This window comes from Tenrec ecaudatus, chromosome 1 (assembly GCF_050624435.1).
Source record: "Tenrec ecaudatus isolate mTenEca1 chromosome 1, mTenEca1.hap1, whole genome shotgun sequence".
Lineage (NCBI taxonomy): Eukaryota > Metazoa > Chordata > Mammalia > Afrosoricida > Tenrecidae > Tenrec > Tenrec ecaudatus.
The window spans coordinates 69,237,458-69,261,187 of record NC_134530.1 but is presented as its reverse complement, the minus strand read 5'-3'; the positions used below and the strand labels follow the sequence as shown (position 1 = coordinate 69,261,187).

Genomic DNA, 23,730 nt, shown 5'->3' with positions numbered 1-23,730 from the left:
TCTTGTGAGACTGAAGGGGAAAATTAACTTCACTATTAAGAAACAAGATGGAGAAAGGGCCTGGGGGCCGTGTCTGGCTCCTCTGACTTCATAAGGGGGAAGGAGAACCCAACTTCACACCCTAGGCCAAGGACAGTTCCCACAAGGCAGAGCTCAGACCCTTCAACTTCCTTTGCTCTGGTCTGACAGTAGTAGGAGCCCTGGTGCCACAGTAGATTAAATGTTGGACTGCTAGCCACAGGATCAGCGGTTCAAAACCACCAGCCTCTCCAAAGGAGTAAGATGAGGCTTTTTACTCCCTTAAAGATATACAGTCTTGGAAACCCACAGAGGCTGTCCTACCCTGTTCTTTTTATGTAGTGTTGATTCTTAATAGGTTCAAATCTTTTCTTCCGACACAGCAATAGATATCAATAAACATGTGGTGAATAAATGAATGAAAGACGGGGATTGGAGTCCCTGCTTGGGGCTTCTCTGTGTCGCCTGTTGTTTTTTAACCAGAACAGCCTGGGCCTGTGCTAGACCATTCCTTTGTTTGAGGACCAATCAGAGGAAAGACCACCAGGGCAGAACAAGGTATCTGGGCTTTGTCTTTGCAGGCAGGCAGTGTGGGCTGGAGGAGCTCTCTCCGACCCCCCCCCCCGCAACATGGGGTTCTGGGCCGCCCTCCAGATCTTTCCCTAGCTCTGAGCTGGGGCTGAGCCCAGAGAGGAGCTGGCTAAGGTGACACTTTCCGCCTGCTCTGATGACAAGCAGCTTATCTGTGCTTCGCTCTTGTGGCTCCTCACAAGCCCAGGGAACGGCCAAGGAAAATCTCATCTCTTCTTGTGTACTTTTCAGAGGGTCGATGAGTGGATGGCGAAGGAAGGCCTCTTAGATCCAAACGTCAAGTCCATTTTTGTCACCTGTGGAGACTGGGACCTAAAAGTCATGTGAGTATGAGAAGGACTCCATTGCTGGGGCGCAGAGCCTTTCAGCCCTAAACGTACCAGCCCCCAGCAGGTGGGGCAGAGCACCCGGACCCCTGCCTCTGCCTGCTTAAGCACAGGGGCACAGTCAAGTCTCACTACCCACTCAGTACAGCCCTTCCACTTGTTGGGCTCCAGGATGTTACCTTGACTGGTTTGGTTTGACACCAGGTACAGAGTGCTCACTCTGCAGAGGCACTATTTGAGGTGCTGTAGTAGTAATAACAGCGTATTTACCAACCCTAGGTAAGGAGCCCTTGTGGCATAGTGTTACACATTGGGCTGCTAACCCCAAGGTCAGCCGTTCAAAACCGCCAGCCAGTCTGCTGGAGAAAGAGGAGCCTTCTGCTCCCGTAAAGATTTACAGTCTTGGAAACCCACAGGGCAATTCTACCCTTCTCTCAGGGTCACTTGGAGTGTCGACATTGGCTCCATGGCGGTGAGTGGAAAGAAAAAATATTTTAATGAAGAAGGTATTAGAGACACCCCACCCCCCTCCAACCAAACCCATGTTACTGAGTCAGTTCTGACTCATAGCAGCAACCCTGAAGGACAGAGCAGAACTCCCCGAGGGTTTCCAAGCTTGCAAGTCTCTCTGAGAGCAGACCACCACATCCTTTCCCCATGGAGAGGCTGGTGAATTCACACCACTGACCTTTTCCGTAAGCCACCAAGTACTTTAACGTTGAACCACCAGCACTCTCGGGGTACCAAAATATGCATGTTTCATGCACAAGGCCCAGAGTGGCTGGATGACCTGCCCAGAGACACATAGCAAGTACATGGCAGATCCAGGGTTCAGACGCTGGCATCCTAGCTCCAGAGTCCTTTCTCTTAACCATTAGACTGTACAGTCCTGGTACCCAGGATGCAAGCCCCTGGGCAAGAGCCTGTGGGGATGGAATGGGAGGGCGGCTTCTCAGAAGCTGCCCAGGTCACGAGGCTGGGCCTCTTTGTTCTCCTTTGTCCTCCTTGCTTTGTCTTCTAATCCTCCTTCTGGAAGACCAGGCTGGTTCCTTTGCTAGCTCAGTGCTTCCACATCTTGTGATTCCTCATGGATGCCTGGATGCTAACAGTCCCCAGGAACCTCAAAGGAGGACAAGGTGGTGGGCACACTGTTAGCTGAGGAGTGATAGAATTGATACACTTCTGTGTTCTTTGTGACTGAAGGCAGCAGCAAGTGCCTCGTGTGTGTGTGTGTGTGTGTGTGTTCCCCCGCATACATGCACACGCTTGAGCGTAGGGTGAGGTGGAGAGTGTCATGACTCTGAAGTAACAATTCCTACCAACTCAGGCATTATGTTCTCACTTTTTAATACTGTTTTTACCCTGGGGTGCTGAGCATGGGGCATGAGAGTTAGGCCTGTGACCAGGCTGGGGGCAGGTCTGTCATTGAGCACCAGCTCTGCAGGTGAGCCTGGAGAAGCAGCAAGCTCCAGGTCACACAGACATACCTGCCTCATCTCTGCCGCCCGCCCCGTAGAGTGCGTGTCCACCCAGATTGCTCGCCTCCAGTGCTGTGCACGCAGCCCCCCTGGGCTCCACAGGCTCTCTACCCTCCTCTGTCAGGTAAGTTAGGCTGGGACTGGAATTCTGTGGGAATCTGAGGAGGGTCTTGTGGAGCATGTGAGGAAGAGGAGGACAGTTCCTCCTGTCCTGCCGCCCTGGGCGGTTGGTTTTGAGCACGTGCAGCATGGGCGGGACTTGCGAGGCGCTCAGCACAGGAGGCTCTCTCTGAGGACCGGATTCAGCCCGCTGCCCTCAGTGCTGAGACTCAGGTGGCCAAGGAGGAAGGCCTTAGGCCCAGCCCAGCTGTCCTGTTCCTCCAGACAGCTCCTGCTGTTCCAGTGGTTTCTCTCTCCTCATCTTCCTCTTTCAACCACCTGCCTTTTTAGAAGGCTCTGCTCAGTCTGTGAATGACTTGTATGCATATGAAAAGCTTCCCAGGATGTGAGGGAGGGATTATCTGGCTGGACCTCTCAAACTTGGGTGGACCTTCCCATGCATGAGAGAGGAAACCTCGGAGGGGGTCTTCCTGTTTGGACCCGGCCTCTGCTGGCCTGCACCACCAGTTTAGCCTGTGACTTTGGCTCCAGTACGGATATTGGTAACTCAGGTGGCTGCTTTTCATCTTCATGAGGAATTAGGCTCATTGCAGAATTGGCCTGTGGAGTCTGGCCCTATCTGAGGGCAAACTAAAGTTTCATGAGTGGATCCCTGGTCTCATTCACCCCTGCAGACTACCTTCTCCTGACAGGAGGTAGTACCTCCTTTATACCTTATGTCGTGAGGCAAAAAAAGGAAAAACCCAAACCACCGAAAAACCCCTGAGGATCAAAAACGTGAAGACGCATAACTTGACAGAAATGAATGTCAAGACCATGCAGTTTCCAGAAGATGCGGGTAGAAGCCATGGCGGCAGGCTTTGGTGGCAGGTTTCAGTTTGGATTGGGAAGGCCAGGAAGCTGACAATCGGTATGGAGGAAAGAAACAGATGTCAGGTGGCAGGAGCTGCGAGGAGGGGAGCTCTGGAGCTTCCCTTCAGAAGCAGGGCTGGTGTAACTGCTGGGAAGGCTCTTAATGAAATGTGTAACAAAATACAAACAGCCAGAGAGGAAACCTAAGTAGTGCGGCGTGACCGTGCACAGCTTCCTGGAACCGCTCGTCGGAGGCTCATCAGATGGCTCTCATCAGAGCCATCAACTCCTGATGCGCCTGCTAAAGGCTGCCCATGAGACTGACAAGGGTGGTGTTAAACTGACACCCACCACTTGTTAGTATGTGGCAGACTTCTTCCTCCGACGTCCATTTTCAGATTTAACCAAGTCTAAGGAATTCAGCAAATAGTTTCATCTCAGAGTCGCTTTCCGGAGCCAGCGTGCCTTCTTTGCTCTCATACTCCCCCGCCCCCCCCTCCCCCCCAGCTTCGCATCACTAGTTGGGAAGGACCTGATTAGTAAGGTGCTGAAAAAGGGGAACTGAAGTGGCAGCAGAAATCCCACCGGAGAGAAGAAACCTCCCATCCTGCCAAAGTCATTTTGTGTCCATCTTTGGATGAGTTGATTCTCCAGGTGTGCATTGGCTTTGATGCTGCAGTTGCAGGACCTCCCGGGGGGAGTTTGATGTGGTGCATGTGGATTTCATGTTCCTTCATACCTTGTTGAAGAAACAACCCATGTTGTGGTTTGGTCCCTGGGTGGCCAATCTTCCCTTTTCCTTGCCTGGTATTCCTGGAGGCTTCTCGCAGGCTTGAGTGATTTTTCACCAATTTTTCCTGTTCTCTGCCATCCACGGGGGGATGTACCTGGAAAAGGGTTCCATCTTTGGGGCAGAGTGATTCCTGCCAGGTGTCACCCTTGCGGACTTCAGTTTCACCTGTAGCTCCCCCGGTTGAACAGCTCAGAGCAGCTGAGAGAGTGAGGCCAGACAGCTTTCTCTCAGACGTAGGAAGAGAGCAAGATGGGAGAGAAAGAGCTGGCATGAGGAACGACCTGGTTCTCAGTGCATTCTGGGAAGAAGCCTCTTTGCTGGGAATCAGGATGATCAGACACTGCACCCTGGTGGAGGAGGGTCCCCGGGCCTGCTCAGAATCTGGAGAGAGCACGCCTCCAGGCCCAACGTCTAGCCCAGCTTGGGATGGGAGGTTCCCCTTCCACTGGAGCTTGAATGCGTGAACACTGGACTGGCGTAGGCCCCACTTGTTTCTCTGCCTGCAGGTAGGGTGTGCCTTCTTCACACACCCCTCTGGAGCTGCGGTCTGATGTAGACTTGGAGCCCTTCAGGTTTGGAACATGTGGAGACACAGGCATTGGCTCAGATTGCACGTTCACTGTGTGTGTTGTGGGGAGTGCTCTCATCCAGCACTACTAAGGCACCATCAGGGCTGAAGTTGAGTGGCCGAGTGGCCTATATCCCTGGTGCGCAGACTCTTGTTGCCGGGGGTAAAATGCCACTGTGACAGGGCCCCACACCTGGGAGGGCACTGGGGGGGTAATGACTGTCCTCTGTGTACTAGCCTGCCTCAGAGAGCCCCTGGATTGTCTCACTGTCACCACTGTGTCTTGGACCTCCCATGGTTCTCAGATTGGTGCCTCTAAGCTGGAAGACTCGGACTGCTCTGGAAAAGCGCATATCCCATTAGAGAGAGCCACCACGTAACGTATTGAGCACTTACTCAGTATGCATACCGAGATCCCTGCTGCGCTACTTGCACACATTTCACTCATCACCATCATATGACTTAAGTTCTTTTCCTAAATGGGGGCCCGAGAGAGGTAATAGGTAATTTGTCAAGCAGAGATTTGAACCAAGGCAGTGGGACTCTAGAAGTCTTTGTTTTTAACCCTGCTACCATCTGTCTGCTTCTATTGCTTGTGAGCTGTGACTTTGTGATACTGTGGGAGGGCCCTTTTCTATACTGAGTGGCAGAGCCTCAGAATGTTCCCCAACACCCTAGGCTGCTGGTTCCTGGTGTGGTATTGGTGGAGGTTTAGACGTGATTGATATGGGGACATGGTTGGCACGTGATTTGAAGCTGCCTGATAGCTTCCTACCAGGTCAGTAGTTAGAAACCACCAGCTGCTCCGTGGGAGAAAGGTGGACCTTTATACTTCTGTAAAGAGTTAGAGTCTCGGAAACCCACATGTACACAGTTCTACCCTGTCCCATAGGGTTCGTCAGTTGGAATAGTCTCCTTAAAAGGAAGTGTTGGACTGCTGACCAGAAGGTCAGTAGTTCAAACCCACCAGCTGCTCTGCAGGAGAATAATGAGGTTGTGTACTCCCCATAAATCAAAACCCAAATCCAAACTCTACTGCCACTGAGTTGATCCCGACTTCTAAACAGGGTTGCTATGAGTTGGCATCTACTTGATGGCCCTGGGGTGGGGGGGCCAGCCTCTTTGCCAGGCTACAAATTAATGCATCCTCAGGTCTATTTGAAGGAAACCATGGCCAACATCACATAGGAGACCTCCATCGGTCTGTGTTTAGAAACTAGTGGGGCATTTCATTATGTTGCTAAGCTCATGAGACCTTGCTGCCCCTTGTCCATGGCGTGCTGGTTGGTCCCAGCACTGAGCTGCCTCACCTTTGATTAGCAGCCTGCTGGGGAAAGGGGCTTGAGTAAGAACTCCCTGCCAGTCCTGACTTGTCTCATTTCCCGTTACTTTTATCTGTCTCTGCAAGCGCTTGGGCTCCCCTCCTGAACTAATTAAGTTTGCATGTGTTTAGACACATTGCCAAATAGGGCTTAGCAAAGCAGAACTGAGCTACATCTCTTTCTGAGTCGGGAAGGAAAGGTACATGCGTGTTCCTCCACAAGCCAGGGAGAATCGGGCTGACATGGAGCGGGTGTGCGTGCAGATGATAGGCATCCTGCCCTGGCCCTCCTAGGCCACAGCCGGCCATCACGGCAACCTTCTGGTGGGTTGGCAAGGCCAAGTGAATGCTGGCCCTCCAGCTCTCTTGGGCATGAAAAGAAAACCAGTCCTGAAGTCGACACAGAGGGACAGCAATAGAGAAAGTCAAGCTTAGTGGGGTTTGCTTGGGTTGCGGTGGCAGGGGCAAATTGTAGAACTGTGCACTTTTTGTTGGTCCCTAAACCTGCTTAGCATCTAGCCTTAAAATCGGAGTTTAGATGAAACTGTTGAATTATATCTGATGCATATGCCAATAAAACTATTAAAAATCAGAGTGTAAGGTGGCCTTTTGAGAGATGTGCTAGAAACATGGAAAACCAAAGGCCCAAGTGTTCCTTCTTGCTCAGAAGGTTTAGTTCCCCTTTCCCCCCTATGATCCTGTGAGGCAGTGCCAGGGAGAGATGGAAGGCAGGAGAGTGGTATTGCCCAGAGTCCCTAGGGTGGGCTTCAGCTTGGGATCACCATCAGAAGGTGATGGCTGACAGCGTGTTTTCTGTGCCCGACTGATGGCTGTCTTTTCCCTAGTGCTGAAATGCCCTGTGGCAGAGCACACTTGGGTCCCATCCAGACTGCAGTTATGGGGGCATCTGCTCTCTGTGTAGTAATTACTGTGCTGTGAGCTCCTGCTCTTGCATAGAGAGTGGGAGCGTTACTACAGAAACAAGAACCAGCTGGGGGCCTTGGTCAGAGCCTCCATCTTACAGCTGTGAGGCCAGTGGCTCAGTTTCCTGGCCCTGAAGAGCCTCGAGATGGTCCAGATCGGCTCAGAGTCCGCCCTGGCCCTCGGCGTTCGAGGGGGTTGTGTGGTGTGGTGTGTGTGTGTGTGTTGTGGATGCTGGAGGTTGTAGAGGAATTCTGGGCGTTCGTGCTGTAGCCTAAGCCCTTGGAGAATGGGAACCATACCCTCTGCCCTACTCTCACCTTCCCTAGAGCCCTCTCGTCGGCAGAGGTACACTGGGTTAGCCCCAAGAAGGCAGCTTGAGTTGATGGGGTCATGTTTCAGCTGCAGCTAATCCAAGTCACTCGATCTAAATCTCTTGCTGCTGCCTCTCTCCTCCTCCCATCTCCCTCCCATAGACAGGGAAATGAATCCTGGCCCTCGCCCTGAATACATCATGGCAGGCCTGCCTCTAATGAGAGAGGGCCATTCATTGTGGGGTGAAGCTCCCTGCAGAGCCTGGGATGGCATTAATTAAAGAAGAGCCACCTGAAGCCAGTGGTGCGGTACAGCCTGCCACGCTCAGATGGAGTGGTGGTGGGGGCAGCCTCGTTAGCCTGACAGCTCCTTGGGCCGAAGAGTTCTTGGGCTTGGAGGAGTGAGGGGTGCCCCCTCCCCACCTCCTCCGCTGGATCTGGCCTACTCAGGAACGTGTGAGAGCCCCCTCCTGCACACATCCCGGGCCTAGAATGAGCAGGAGATTACCACGATCCTCGGGGCAGATCTTAGGGCAGGAGCAGGTTTCTGTGGAACCAGACCGAGTTCCTGGTTCCCAGGCTGGGCTTCCTTCCCTCTTCTCCATGTGGCCCTGGAGCTGCAGGTCTAGAGGCATCTCTCCCTATCTGCTCTATTTCGGAGCCCTTTGGGGGACAGTCTGCTATGGAAGGACTTGGGACCTGGAGGCGTTGGCCCCGGGGCCAGTGGGAGGCTTCGTCATCTGGGCAATTACTGGCCTCTCTTTTGCAAGCCAAGTCTCTAGTGCTCTAACTTCTGAAGCCCTGGTGGTATCGTGAGAGAAGAACGCATTGGGCTGCTAACTGCAAGGTCAGCAGTTTGAAACCACCATCAAAGATGAGGCTTTCCATTCTTGTAAAGAGTTGGACTTGGAGAGGACGAGCCAGTCAGGGTGCAGCGTAGCACCATGAAACATACAACTTTCCTCTAGTTCTTTAATGCTTCCCCCACTATCATGATCCCAACTCTTACTTACAAATCCAGCTAGACCAGAGGATGTACACTGGTACAGGTAAGCGCTGGAAACACAGGGAATCCAGGACAGATAAACCGACCACAAGGATCTACATATAACCCACTCCCTGGTGGACGGACAACAGTAAAGTAGGTGAAGGGAGACATTTTACAGTGTAAGACATGAAAAAATAATAATTTATAAAGTATCAAGGGTGAGGGAAGAAGGGTGGGGGAGGGAGGGGAAATGAGCTGATACCAAGGGCTTAAGTAGAAAGTAAATCTTTGGAGAATGAGGATGGCAACAAATGTACTTGACACAATGGATGGATGTATGGATTGTGATAAGAGTTGTATGAGCCCCCAATAAAGTGATTTTTTTTTTTTTTTAAGAAAAGCGTTAGACTCAGAAACCCACAGGGCAGCTCTGCTTTGTTCTAGGGCTGCTCTGAGTCCGAGTCGACTCGATGGCTGAGTGTAGGTGGAAGGATGGGACTCCAGTGACCGCCTTATCTCACCACCTGTGAATCTAAATTGCCTTAGTGGTCTATAGGAACCCAGGAATGGAGGTATGTGTTACTTAGTATCTGATCAGGCTTTGCAGTGTCTGTAACGGTGGAAGCCTCATGTGCTGTCCTCTGACAGAACTGGATGGCTCTTTAGTGCTTCATTGATCTCAAGGCAAGTGCTGCCTAGGCTCTAGCCTGGTTGGCTCTGTGGAGCCCCCTGGCCACACATAGGGCTGTAGGCAGTGAGCCCAGCGTTACGGTGGCTCAACCACTCTATCTGGCTTGTTAGGAAGACACATTGGACTTTGTATGGGTGGCCCCTCAGGGCAGTCCCTAGAAGGCTGCCTCTGTGCTCTTTGGCAGGCACCTTGCCAGGCTCCTGAGAGCACCCTAGAACCGGCTGGGGCGTGACCTGACTCTTTAATTCCTTTCTGCTTCCCATGTGTGTGCCTGGCTTGAGATGGAGGCTACATGAAGCCTTCTGCCAGGCCATGACCTCTTCGACCTAAGACCCAGCTACATTTCCTATGTATGCTGAACATGGTTTTTTACCCTTGCAGGTCCTGTCTATTTGCTTGGTCCCCTCTAACCTCAAGCAGCTAGTGAGTGAAATTTGCAGGGTCTTGTTACCTACACTGTCCAGAGAAGGAGGCGGGGGCCGGGGTGGTGGTGGTGATGTGTGTCATGCGCTGATGCTCCTGGACAGTATTTTCCTTTGAGTGAGACTTTTTGTGATCAGTGTTTGTTGTTGTTGTTGTTTTTAGATCAGTGTTTTTTTTAAAAAAACACTAACTGTTGAGCACCAACACTTTCTGGGGTCTCTCTCTCTCTCTCTCTCTCTCTATCTCTATCTATCTATCTATCTATCTATCTATCTATATATATATATATATACACACACACACACACACACACACCATAGTGAATGAAGGGGGAAGCGCAGAGTGGAGACCCAAAACCCATTTGTCAGCCACTGGAGATCCCCTCACAGAGGGGTTTAGGGGAGGAGATGGTTCAGTCAGGGTGCGATGTAGCACCGATGAAGAACACAGCTTTCCACCAGATCCTGGATGCTTCCTCCCCCCAACTACCATGATCCGAATTCTACCTTGCAGGGCTGGATAGGGCAGAGGTTGTACACTGGTGCATATGGGAGCTGGAGGCACAGGGAATCCAGGGTGGACGATACCTTCAGGACCAAGGGTGTGAGGGGCGATACTGGGAGAGTAGAAGGTGAGTGGGTTGGAAAAGAGGGAACCGATTACAAGGATCCACATGTGACCTCCTCCCTGGGAGATGGACCGCAGAGAAGCGGGGGAAGGGAGACTCCAGATAGGGCAAGATATGACAAAATAATAGTTTATAAATTATCATCAAGGGCTCATGAGGGAGGGGGGAGTGGGGAGGGAGGGGAAAAAGAGGACCTGATGCAAAGGGCTTAAGTGGAGAGCAAATGCTTTGAGAATGATGAGGGCAAAGAATGTACAGATGTGCTTTACACAATTGGTGTATGTGTATGTATGGATTGTGGTAAGAGTTGTCTGAGCCTCTGATAAAATGTAAAAAAACATGTATGAAATAGATAGAATAGGGTACATGCACTATGCCATGGTAAAGTCTACAGCACTGTATGTTTTCATGTAAGTATGCGTCTGTGTTATCACCACCTGGATCAGCAGTTTCCAGTATCCCAGAAAGTTTCCTTGCCCCCCTCCCACACACACACACAATCAGGTAGCCACTTTTCTGACTTCTCTGACTTTTTTTGTTTTGCTGGTTCTTGACTTGAATCTACTTCATATAAGGTGCACGTTCATAGATGTACTCTTCAAAGTCTGACTTCTGTGCTTAATACAGACAAGATTCATTCACGTTGTCTGAAGGGGCTTCAAAAAACTCATGGAAAATTCCATTATCGACTTTCTCACTCTCTCACTCTCTCTCACTCACTCACTCTAACTCACTCTCTCACTCACTCACTCACTCTAACTCACTCTCTCATTCACTCACTCTCTCACTCACTCACTGACTCACTCACTCTCACTCACTCACTCACTCACTCTCTCACTCTCTCACTCACTCATTAAGAAAAAAATAAAATAAAAAAAAGAAAATTCCATTATCCTTTCATTCAAATTTTCCACAATTTCTTTTAAAGCCCCCTCATGTAACTCATCAGTTTAGCCTTTTTATTGGGTGTAGTATTCTGTTGTATGACTGTTCTACAACTTATTAATTCTCCCTCTGATGGACTGTCTACCTTGTTAAGGTGCCCCGTACATGTTTGTCAAATGAGCGTGTAAATGCTCAGTCCAATAAGAGCATCTCCCTAGAACCATCAACTTGTCCCAATCCTTTGCATTTAAAAAAATAGGTTCGGTTCCCTCAGCGGCCATGTAGTCTTTTATGTTCTGGTACCGGCACTGGCCACCCTCTTGCTGAACTGTTTTAGGGAGGAGAGGCTAGTCCTAAGCCTGGAGATGTAACTTTTGAACTCTGCTGATCAACTTTATTAAATACCCACTGTGTACCTTGTCCTTACACTGTCTTAGGTGTAGAAGGTACAGCAGTTTTAAAAACAAAAAAAACCCCCAACCCTCCAAGTTTCCGTCTTCCTGGCATTTACATGCCATTTTCACCGTAGCCTCTTGTCAGTAGGGTCTTTCCGTTGTGCAGGATCCTCGATACTGGGGTCTTCTTCGGGATTCGTGTGGCAGTGGCCCTTCCCACCTTCGTGCCTCTCTAGGGATTGTGGACTTCCACCTTCCCTCAGCTGTGGCAGCTCCTTGGTAAGGAAGGGGTTGCTCTGTGTTGGTGCTGCCCTTCCACTATCCAGGAGTCTGATTTCCTCAGTGAGAGGAGAGAATTAATCTCCAACTTCCCATGCCTGTAATGTGAGGGACCTCTGTTTTGTCAGCACTTGCCAATCTGTCCTCTCATTCCCAGCCAGGGTAATGGAGACGTTACTTTGTGCGAAAGCAAACCGCTAGTTCTCCTGGCGCAGATGCTGGCAGATCCAGGCCGTGGGGAAGATGGGCAGCCCTGCACATATCTCCACCCAGATGCACGGGCATCTGGACAGCTTCAGTCCTGTACTCTGATTGGCTGGTTCAAGAAGGGCAGAAGGCCCTGCCGTCATCATCTTCCTCATCATTTAGTTCTAGAGGGTGGCTGCTTCAGTTTGGTTGGAATTACTAGGTTTCTTTGGTCTGGTTCCTATGAACAATGGACAGGCTGCAAAAGCCCCACTGAGTGGGAAGAGTTGGGAGCAAGGGTCATGGGAGATGAAGACCAGGAAGCTCAAGGCTTCAGCTGGCCCTGTGGTCCATGCCAGTGGTTTGTGGACTCTGGGCGCACAGCACTATGGGGCTTGGGGAAGGGTGGGTGGGATGAATTCTCAGTAGCCCTGGCTAAAAGGTGACACAACTCAGACTTGATAGTTCTGTGGAAGTGTTTCTTCCAAAGCCTGCGAGGATGTTGGTTTGGGGAAGAAAGCCAGCCAGCCCAGAGCCTCCCAGGAGCCTGACAGGCCTTTTTCTCTAAGATTCTTTCTTGCAGGCAGCCTGAGGCAGCCTGTCTCTTTGTTAACAGAGTGACAGCAATGTGACACCATGGAAATAATTACTAACAAATCACGGTGCTGACTGCAAGCAGCTCTCTGTCTTCAGAGGCATGTCAGGGTGCATTAGAGCAGGACTGGAGAAGCCGCCCGTGTGGGGCTGAAGCCCAGCCTGGTGCGGCCACTCTCCACTTCTCCCTCTCCCCTGACCCCTTCCTGCTGTGCCTGACTGGCTTGCTCTTGGCCTTTCCCCTCCAGGTCATCTCAGGGACCAGCTGGAACCGAGGCTGGCTGGCGTCCCATGAACAGGGATCTGGGCTCCTTTCTTTGCTAAGGAACACCTGGGTCGTGACTCGATCGATCTGGAGTTCTTCGGCTCTGCGGCCTCCTCCCCCACCCCCACCCCCACCCCCGCCCCCGCCCTGCAGGTGAATGAGATGCTCCAGGTATGACCGACTGTCTGCTGGTGGGTTCCACTTTACCTGCTAGTGGTATGGCATTTGGTGGGGACAGCATTTGCTGCATCTGGACCCCGAGTCTGGGGGACACCTCCCATCTCGGCTCTGAGCTCTTCCTTCCCCCATCACTCTTGGTTTCTTCTTAAATTGCCATAGTCAGTTTTTTGGTAAGCCGACTGTCCATTCCCTCTTGGCTAGCAGAGTGATTGCTCTGGCTGTCAGAGCTGTAAATAATGTTCGTGTTGTGCGTGGCTGCAGGCAGCGTGTGGGGTAGGGGAGGAGGAGGAGGAGCAGCAGCAGCATGCCGGTGGCTGGCGCACGCACCCCTCCCCTCTCATACAATATTTATCCAGGGATGGGAGTCAGATGCAGCGACCTCAGGGGTCACCCAGTTAAATAGCTTCTGAACCTCCCTGCATTCTAATTGCTGCAGTTGTCCTTTGCTCTGGAGACTTCTCCTCCCTATTGTCTGCTGAGGCACACACTAATGGCTGTCCTCCCTGGCCCTGCTGGGAGGCATGGGAGGGGGGGGGGGCGCGCGGGGAGCTCACTGCTACCTTCCTTTCCTCCGGGATGAGGGAATCTAGAGCCTATTAACAAGTGGCCGTAGCTAGAAGGAGCACATCCCTTGCCACCCCCATCTCCAAAGCCAGCTGCAGAAGAAAGGCCAGGTGGTTGCTTTGGTTGCTGGGCTGAAGGGCTTTGCCCATTTCCAGCCTTGTAACCAGTTTCCGACTAATGGCTTCTCTGCAGGCTACGTGGAGCCAGGGCACTGAGCCCTGAGTGTTCAGCAGTTGAGGAACATTCTGTTTTCCCATGGCCTCTCATTCAGGGTTTAGAAAACCAAGCCAGGGGCTGAGAGTTAAGCTGTATTTCCTATTGGGATCTTTGGCAAAGGGTGGCCAAATGCAGATGTCTCCATGAGCTTATGGAGGTTGAGGGTAGATAACTGGCGGTACTAGCAGGTGGACTGCATTTGTTGATTTACGATGGGCCACTTGTCTTTATTGGGACCTTCTTTCTTGTAAATATTAGACAGTCCACCCCACCCCCACTGCCGCTGTTAGAAACTGCTATTGAAGGTGCCAGCCATAGTGTACCCCGGGAGGGCTGGCCTTCCAGCAGCCATCTCTGTTGAGGGCTGCTTGGAACACAGGAAGTACAGTGCTGGGGTGCGTAGGGACCACCAGGTGATAAAGATGGAGAGACCATCGAGTGCATGGCTAGTCACAGGGTGGCTGCGCTAGGCTACGAGAACACTGAAGACGGCACGAAGCAAAGGCTTAGAGAACCCAAAAGGGGGGGGGGGGGAGAGAGAGACTATGGATAGTACTGTTTAGCAATAAACCTTTTGAAAGAGAAAGTTTGGGGGGCTACAATATTAAAATAAGCCTAGTATTACACAACATAAAAATGAAGCTATCCTCTGTAAGACTGGGGAAAGGCCCTGCCTCTTCCTTCTCCAGGCTACAGAGTGGCCCAGTGCACCACCTTAGAACCCTGCAGCTCCAAGGAGCAGTTCCCCACCCAGTCCAGCCACACCCACTGCCATCGTCCAGGGACTCTGACTCACAGTGACACTGCACAGGGTTTCCAAGGCTGTAAGTCTTTATGGGAGCAGACAGCCTCAACGTTCTCCCTGGGAGCTGCCTTGTGGTTAGCAGTCAGTGCTTACTGACAGTGCCCCCCAGTGCTCCTTGCAGAACTAGTCGTCCATATCTCTGTTTAGAACAGAAGCCTGACTGTAGACGCCAATACCTTGAATGAGTCAGGAGAGCTGGGGTCCGGGCAGAGGGGATCAGCCAGAGTTAGGGAAACAGCTGTGTCTGTCCTTGAATGTCTGTATGGGAGCAGAGGTCAGACTGCATCCCGAATCCTGACCACCAGGAGGATGGCTCTCTGCAGAACCTCCAGAGGGCATTGTAGGCCAGGCAAAGTTAACCCAAGACCCAGGGTCAACATTGCCACGGGCCAGGTGGAGACTCAGAGCAGGGCATCAGTGAGGTGCCTTAGAAACAGCAAGGACTGTGCTGGCGCTCCTGATCCCCCTGGCCCAGAGGAGGATTGGTCTGTCAGCTGAGCCACGGCCTCCGGTGTCCTGGAAACCTCCCCTTCCCGCACAGTCTTCTCTCCCCCACTCGCCTCCCTGCCGTCTGCTAGGGCTTCTGCCCTGTCATCTGAGGAGAGAGCTCTGGCTAGGCCCTGGGTGGTAGCCCTGTTACAACAGGGGGGAACACTGTGCCCCCATTTCCCTGGAGGCATTGCTGTGGAAGGGCACGGGAGAGAGGCTTGTCCTGGCGTTTGACTGGAGAGAGTGGTGCATGTTACACCATCGCTTGGAGTGTTGTCGGCCCTTGTGTGCCTCCTGCGCTCACTCATGGGCACCATGTGGATGAAATGGAGGTAGTTGGCAAGTGGGCTAAGAAGCAGTGGGGCAGGGAGCCACTGTGTACACGGACAGTGTCCTTTGGAGCACCTGCTTGGCAATGGGGATTAGAGTTGATTTTCCCTGGGAGGACCAGCAGTTCGGCCTTTGGGGTGTCCCTCTGCACCCGCCTGCATCCTGGTTTCTGTTTGGGAACTCTCCAGAGCAGCATGTCTGGGAACACTTCCAGCTGTGCCGCCAGACCCAGACGCAGGTGACGGCCTTTCGTCTGTACCAGGGGGAAAACAAGAGGAAATTAAATGTCATTTGCCCCCTGCACAGCAGGTCGCTGCCAGATCAGACACTGCTGATCAGAGCTGTGCAGAGGGCACCCCAGGGAAGGCTTATGCCTGCAGCCATACCCTCTGAGCTGTGGAGACTCCCAGGTGATGGCTTGGCTTCCTCCCAGGGTTTTCTCTGCCCGGCTGGGTTCACCCTGGCCTGGAGCCCAGCCTTGTGCTATGTGGCAGCTGTGGCCCCTGCCAGGCTAGAGGTGTGTCTGTGACCCAGTGGGAGGAGGTGGAGAAGGAGGCGAGGCTGGGCAGCAGAGGACACTCAGGAGATGGGTCTGTGTGGCATGTGGAGTGAACGGGGTCTTTAGAATTAAGGAGACCTGGCTTGGCGTTCTGACCCCAATGCCTCTGAAACCAATCATCGGCATTTCCAGTGGGATCTTTTGGAAGTAGATCACCAGACATTTTTTTCGGAGTCAGTTGGAATCACCAACTGTTTGGTTAGTAGGCCAATATGGAACTGTTTGTACCACCAGATCTGAGGGAGGCACAGCACAACTGTAAAACGGGCTCTGGCTTGTGGTGTCGGTGGGGGAAGTAGCTTCCTTTTGGGACTAGTGCCCAAGTTTTCCTCACCTCTCCAGGTCTGGAAGGAAGGTCTGGCACCCCTTGACCTGGGGTCTCTAGAGGGAGCTGTGGGGTTTCTTCCTGCCTGCGGCGCTGCCTCCTAGCCCCTTCCACAGGCCTTGGCGAGGGTGGGCAGGTGAGGTGGCAGACTTGCCAGAGGGCACCCACCTTCTTGTGGAGCTCGGTGGCTGCCTCCAGTGGCATGTGCACTCTCCCTCCTGTTTGGGAAGACCACAGGGGCTGCCCAGCCCCCCTTTCCTTGAAGCCCTAGTGGTGGGTGGTGGTTCTCAGCTCTGCATCGACATTTATTAACAGAGCTTGGGGAAAAGATGTTTTAATACTGTGAGAGTTCTCCCTAGAAAACCCCCCAGCCCCCAGTCCCCAGCCCCATCTGAAGCATGGCTGCTGGTGGTGAAATTCATTAGTGTTCCCTGACAGACAGTGCGGCGGCTTCCCGCTCCCTCGCTCTCGTGCTCCTGCTTCACGCATGCTGATATTTAAAGCTGATGGGCTGCTTATAGACTTCTTGTACCATGACAAGTTTGGGGAGGGGGCTGGGCAGGAAGAGACAGACAAGGAGCCAGCTGTCACGCTGGTATTTCAAACAGTACTCTCTCCTGACCCTTCGCAGGCTCCAAGTGTATCATCTTTCTGAAGCCGGTGGTTGGAATTGTAACCTGCAGCCGTCCCAGAGGAGGATAGGAACAAAGTGTGGGGGCAACATGGGCTGAGACGTCGGCAGTGCCTTCCTCCCAGGGCTGTGGGCAGGGGGAGAGTGTGTGTGTGTGTGTATGTGTGTGTGTGTGTGTCTCTCTCCAAGTTTTTGTAAGTGCTCCCCAGCTTTCCCCTCCCAGTGCTAGAGATGAGATGACCCTTTCTCTGCCATTTGTTTGTCCTAGAGCGGTCATTATGCTTTATGTCACGGCTTTCCTCTGGGCGGCCTGGAAGCTCCCTGCACACAGGGATCACGTTCAGCTAGTCTCTACCCCTTGAGGGAGCAGCGTCTTAGTGATGCTCCTAAATAAGTGGTGACCAGTTTGGGTAGAGGCAGGGGTCTTGGCTTTTGTTCCCCAGTACTTGTGTACTGATTCTTTGGATTTGAAAAATCGACCCCCCGCTCTAGGCTTCTTGCAAGTCATTTCTGCAGTTCGTTGGCTCTAGAACGTCTCCTTAGCCTGTCATCCCCAGCAAGGCTTCTCCAGGACTGTTTGCTTGACCAAGGCACTCTGGAACTGACTCCAAAGATGAAAAGTTTGGTCTTAGCTACGTATCTCCCTGTTGCCAAAATCTCTCCTATGCCAAAATCTCTCCTTTATTTGTAAAGCATGTTCCCATCAAGTGGCTCATTTAATCCGCAGACTAGGCATGGAGGTGATGTAACTTGTCCAAGGACACAGGGCCACTTGACGAAGTTGCCTTATGGTCTGGCAGAACTATGATGTACTAGACTCCGTGTCAACCCTCTCAGGGACCTTTTCTAGCTCCAGGGTCCGCAGTCACTGGGAAACAGGTCAAGTTCTTCTACACCCTGCATTAAAAAAAAAAAAAGGCAATTTGAGTGAAAGTTTACAGGGGAAATTGGTTTTCTATTCAACAATTCACAAATGTTTTGTTTTGTGACGTGGATTGTACCCCTTGCTTTCTTGGCCTTGTCAGTTCCATCAATGCTACTATTGACGTCCTCAATTTCAGGCGCAGCAGAGAGAGAGGGAGAATATTTCTGTGAGGTTTTCTGAAAGGGTCAAGCTGGAGTACCTTTTCTCCTGCAGACTCAGATGGATTCTCGATCTGTCAAAGACCATGTTTGATGTGGCCACCTCCTGTAACTCTGCCCCGACCCTTCTGTCTAACCAGTCTTCCCAGCCCTCTGTCCCATAGGTTTCTAGCACAGGTTGCTGGTTCCAGGATGATGCTTCTGGGCAGCACCTTTCTCCCCCTGTTCTTGCTGAGTCCTGCACTTGGCTAGCCCTGCTGGGGGTGGGCCCATGCTGTGTCTTCTGACATGATGTGTCTCTCAGGTGAGATGGATACTAACCAGCTTTGATAAGTAGGAGGCTCAAGCATTAATTTTTTATACATCAGCAGCAGCCAAGTGAGTGAATTCAATTATGAGTCTGCCTTCTCTCTACCTCCTCCCCCCAATGTGGTGGTTCAGAGCAGAAACTAAGGAGCATGCTGAAATGAGAAACCCCTATTTCCTAGCTTGACCCTCTCACTAATTCGGGTTAAATTGTTACGCTGCTGCAACGGTGACACGTTGTGTCCGCCTCTGTTTGTATAAGAGGCTACAGTGGGGGAGGAAGGACCAATTTGTGCAGAGATAAAAGGTGTCACAGGCAGATAACTAACGTCCCAGTCTCGTGCCTGCTCTCATTGTTACTCAATTTGCTCTGTGTGTAAGCCCAGCCTTCCCCTCTTCCTTCCTTCCTTCCCTCCCTCCCCTCAGTCATATTTTACCTCGATGCCACATGTAATGATGCCCTGCGTGGTGGGGGAGGAGATAGGCACCTCTGGCTGACAGCCCTTCCTGATAACCAAATTCCAGCCCATCCATCACCAGCTCCTCTCCTCAACTTGAGGAAAAGTGATAGTGAAAGGCGGGCCGTTTATCATCGGGGTCTGGTTATCTCCTCTGGGTGGGGAAGGAAGGAAAGCAGGAGAGACAAAGAGCTGTGTCCACAGCTAAGTGCCGCCTCGGCTGGGGTGGCCTGCCCGCGCTGGGCACAGACTTACCTCGCACTGATTGTGTAGGCTCTGACACGGTGAGACTCCTATCCTGGGACCCCTGGGTGTGGCGCCTTTCCTCAGGTTCAGCCCGGGAACTTGGAAAGAGGCAGGCGAAATTGTGGTTCTGACCAGCGGGGCAGCAAGCCTTGAGAAGTCTGCATCAGAAATCCTGCCTGGAAACAAGCCCCACCCACCCCCTTAGACGTGGCCTGGGCAGGATCTTCCTTCTGGCTGATTGGTGGGCTTCCACTGGCCTCCTTCTTCCCAAGACGGGCTCTTCCTGCCTCCGTAGTTCAACTCTGATTCTGAAGAAGTCAGAGCTTTTCTCCGTGCTGCCCACTGATGCTCGTTGACGCGCCCCTTCTCTGTGGGTCGGAATAGACTGCTGTGCCTCCCGCAGGCGTGCAGTACCTACGTACCTAGAGCACATAAGCACCGGGACTGACCGCCCACATTCTTTCTAGAGAGGCTTGAGAGTTACCTAGCCTCTCCTCTTTACAAGCCCGAGGGTGCTCTAAGAGGCTGGACGGGGTTCTCGGAGTTGGGGTTGGCTCTAAGATTTGAAGAGAAAACCAAAATAGTGTCTGTGACCTTTTCCAACACTTGGCTTTTCCAAATCTTGGCTTGGTGCTGCTTTCCTTCTGGTCCTGGCTTTTGGTGTCTTATCTGCCATTCTGCCTGTTAGACCTCCATGGATGCTGCTAGCCTTGGCTCAGGCCTTGCGGTTTTCCCCCCAGCCCTGCTTCGCCTTAATCTTCAAAGCTTCGCTCCCACTCACAATGGCCCTGGCCATTCCTATTAGTGCGGGTGGTGTTCTCTTAATGAGCTTCTCCCCTGCATTGGCTGGCGCTGAGCTAGCCACACCTGTTTGCCATCAGGGCTGTCTGGGCCCAGCCAGAGTGGCTCAATTTGCAGGTGTCAGAGTGAATGAGGGATGGGTGGGGTGAGGCTGGGAAAACGGGGCTTCTCAGCTTTTGCGCTGTATGCTTTGTGGAGTGGGGGTTCCTGACATCCCTCTTCTCCCTAATACTGTTGTCATCTTTTAAAGCAGGGCCGGGGCTCTCTGCCAGTTTTGTTTTGGCTATCAGAAAGGAGTACTAAGGGAACTCCTCCGAAGTACCCCATCTTTCTGACCTCCTCCCGGATGGAGCAGTGTGGAAGCCTTCAGCCTTCCCAGGGCTGGGGTTTGATGTTGTGTTTGATGATGTGACCCAATGTGAGATATGAGCAGATCCACGTGGAAAATGCCAAGGGTAGGTCCTCCTTATGGTCCCAGACCCCACAGAATTTGGAAAGCTACCCTGTGCCTGGTTTAGAACCTACAGGCAGGATTGGGAATGGACTTCGTTGAAGGGGGCCCCCTTGCATCATGAAGCTGAAGGAAGTTTTGATTTGAAAAAAATCCCATTCCTTTTTATGGTCTGGACATAATTGGCTCTTTTCTATTGGCCTTCAGTGATGTCATTCCGACCCTCATAAAGAAGGGGAAATCACACCTGTGGACTCGGTGCATAAAATTTCATTGGGCAGCAGTAATAAGCATGGCCAGATGATGTTTGGGGCAGTTGGGGAGCTTTGTGCCCAGCGATTCCAGCTGCATGGAGACCTGGGCACCATAAACCTGCCTGCACGTTTAGCCTGCAGGCTAGTCAGGGCCCACTGCCAGTGGCTCTTGGGATCAGGAGTGGTAGGAACCCCCAACATCAGGCCCTTTGTGCTAGGGAGTCTTTTGCCCTTTTCCTTTCCAAATTGGTGGACCCATGGCGCTCACTGACCCTAGCCTTACGCTCCAAAGACCCTTGGGCCCACGTGTGGCCTTGCCTTTCTAGGGACTCTGAGGAGCTCTGAGTGCATACACACAGCCGAAGACTGGCTCCATTTCTGGTTCTCCTCTGTGTGCCCGAGCAAACCCCTTGTCCTCTCTGGGGATGGTGGCCACTCTCACCCACCTTCCTCGCAGGATAACTTGGTATTCTCTAAGCTAGGGTAAGGTTCTGTTACGTGTGTGTGTGTGTGTGTGTGTGTGTGTGTGTGTAGGTGGGTAACTGTCTTCCCACAAGACACCTTGGGGTTCAAATTCTGGCATTTGGCCGTGTGCCTGTGGAAAATGGTGCTGGGCTTTGCACTATCTGTGCTGCTTGCATCCTGGAATCACAGGGCGAGAACCACCCACAGAGCCACAGGGTCATGACCCAGAGCGTTGTGTCCGGAGTCTGCAAACTGCATGTGTGCCTGTAAGTGCCTAGAGCTCCTGAGTGAGTCGTTTTCCTCAGCTTCCAATGCGTCAGTCAGGCTTGGGTCCCAAAGGGCCCTCGAGGTTGCTGCTGAGCCATATCGGAAGCTGCCCCTCCAGCCTGGCCATCTGTCTCTCTGCTCTGTCGTTGGTGAGGCTCTTTTGGTACAGGTCCTTTTCAGAGAAGAACAGGTGGGATCATGTTGAATTGGCCCCATCCTACCTGAGTAACCATCTCTATGGCCTCCACCCTTGAAACCCCACAAAAGAGGGAACCTCTCCCTCCTCCAGCACTCGCCAGAGCCCGTCGGGCTCCTGTGTCAAGTGCAGGGTGCCGGCTGGCGAAGAGTCAGTAAGATAGGTGTTCCAAGATGCTCACCTTTTCAAGCTGGGCCATCCTGCTCACCTGTTCATGTCAATATTCCTGAGTTTCTGGTGGTCCTTTACTCACAGGCCTCAATGTAGTTCTTCTAAAGTGGCTGCAGCTCCGCAAGCATTTTTACAAATACTGTGGTTAAAGAAAGCGCAATAAAGATGGGAAGAAGTGAGAACCTTATCCAAACAATTAGATTACAAAACTGCTTCATAGGCAACCACAACTTCACTTTAGCTCCTAAGGTGTCCTTTCATCCTTTAAAAGCTTTCCTCAAATTTTTGGTACTTGATTCCCACATGGACACCTCCCCCCAGGTTACTCCTTCATCTTCTTGGACTGAGCCAGAATTTCCCTGGTTAGAAATTGACTGGTTGTACTCAGTGTCACTGTGCCATCTATATGCTTAAGAGGGAAATCCTTATTATATTTACTATACTGACTGAAACATGGACAGTACACTTCCTGTTCGTATTTGCCAAATAATTGAAGGATGACAGGAGGAAGGCTGGATTGCTATGAACTTTTTGGGAGTGCAATCAGTCATTTCAACTGTAGTCTCAGAGCCAAACTTCCCAAAGAAGGAATTTGCCCTTGTGGTCTCCTTTTTTATTTTTAAAACTTCTCACCTTTCAACACATTCCAGGCTGGCTTCTACCTTCACTACCCCACCCCAATAATACCCAGCTCACCAAGGTGACTTGTGATCTCCTAGCTGCCAGAGCCATTGGTTTTGGGTCAACTCCTATTTTACTTGACAACTCTATGGCAGCGGTTCTCAGCCTGTGTGTCGTGACCCCTTTGGGGGTGAAATGACCCTTTCTCAGGGGTCGTCTACTATGTCCTGCATATCAGATATTTACAATTCATAACAGTAACAAACTTGCAGTCATAAAGTAGCAATGAAAATAATTTTATGGTTGGGGGCCACCACCACATGAGGAGCTGTATAAAGGGTTGCGGCATTAGGAAGGTTGAGAACCACTGCTCTGTGGCACTTGACACTATTAGAGACCTGCATTATAGCTCAAAAACCAGTTATCTGTATTCAAAAAAAAAAAGAGGTGCTTGCTTCTATCGCAGTTTATCTGGACTGGGGATGATATGAAATGTGACTGAAATAGCTTGCGTGAGCTTGTGGGGCTTAGAGTTTAAAAAAAAAAAAGAAAGAAAACTCAGGGGCCCTGCTCTCTGGAAATATGGGTGGGTGGGGTGAGTCCTGACTATTGCATATTGTCTCCAAAGAAGTTCTTGAAGGAGCTGAGAATAGGTGCCCCAGAAAAGGGAACTCTGGGGGAGAGCTCGCTGGGCTCTCAGGTCACGAAAGGGTGCCTCCCGGAGCGATGGTAGCCTCATTCTTGGTACTTTCTAAACACATGTCTGGGACCGAGGCATGGAAGCTACAGAGAGCCAAGTTTCACATTTGTATTTAAAGAAGAATGTTTCAAGAACCAAAGCGGTCTAATTTGAGCTGGCTACTGCATGAATTAATGAATCCCTTGTATGCGGTTATGGTGTAGTAGAGGTGGGCCTTATGACCTCTCTAAAACTCTTCAGAGCTCTCCAGTCCCTCTGCCCACGAGACCCTCCATGACCTGCTCCTACCCTTTCCATCCTTCCATGTAAACTGCCCTGCGCCACCTGAAGACTGTTCTGGTCCGTTTCTGTCATCGTTCACGCCACTGGATAGAGCCAGCCCCATACGACTTGCAATTCTGGTTTGCTTTTTTGATTGTAAGTGACTGACCCTCACTGGGCACCAGTAATGGTTAGCGTGAATTAATTTCTTTAGGTAAAACAGCATCAACAAGAGGCAGAGACTGTTTATAAATTTGAATTTAAAGGGGAGAAAACCCTCTTTTTGTTTAAATTCTGACTTCTTCAGATCCTCCTTCGTGTTCCCTTCTCTGTGTACTACAGGCCTACAACTTAAGAAACCCTTCCCCAGCAGTTTCTAACTTGGTCCTCTTCCTTTCTCTACTGTAACAAAGACTGGTACATTGGAAAGAGCATGGGCTTTGGAGTCAGGCCTGGGCTCCTTCCTGAAACTGCCATGCCTTTACTGTGGCACCTTGCATCATCCTCTGAATCTCGTCTGTAAAGTATCAGCGTTCCTTAGAGGATTGAATGTGGGAATGTAAGCAAAGGTACTTAGCATATTGTCGGCCATCATGAAAGAGCAGCTTTTGATACTATTTTGGATAGGGTCTTCAGATGGTCATATATTTGCATTTAAGGACTGGTTCTGGAGCCCAGTGGCCAGGGAGCTGGAGGTGGCTCCCTTTCCTGGGTC

The 23,730-nt window shown here is 51.5% G+C and overlaps 1 protein-coding gene across 5 annotated transcripts in view; it reads left to right on the top strand.

Annotated features, from left to right (window-relative positions):
• Positions 1 to 23,730, top strand: part of ERI3 (ERI1 exoribonuclease family member 3) — a 143,010-nt gene that overhangs the window by 42,938 nt on the left and 76,342 nt on the right. For all 5 annotated transcript variants that reach the window (XM_075555284.1, XM_075555300.1, XM_075555292.1 and 2 more), the window contains one exon: positions 841 to 932. In XM_075555284.1, coding sequence (XP_075411399.1) covers positions 841 to 932 — 92 coding nt within the window. The remainder of the gene's footprint in view (positions 1 to 840; positions 933 to 23,730) is intronic.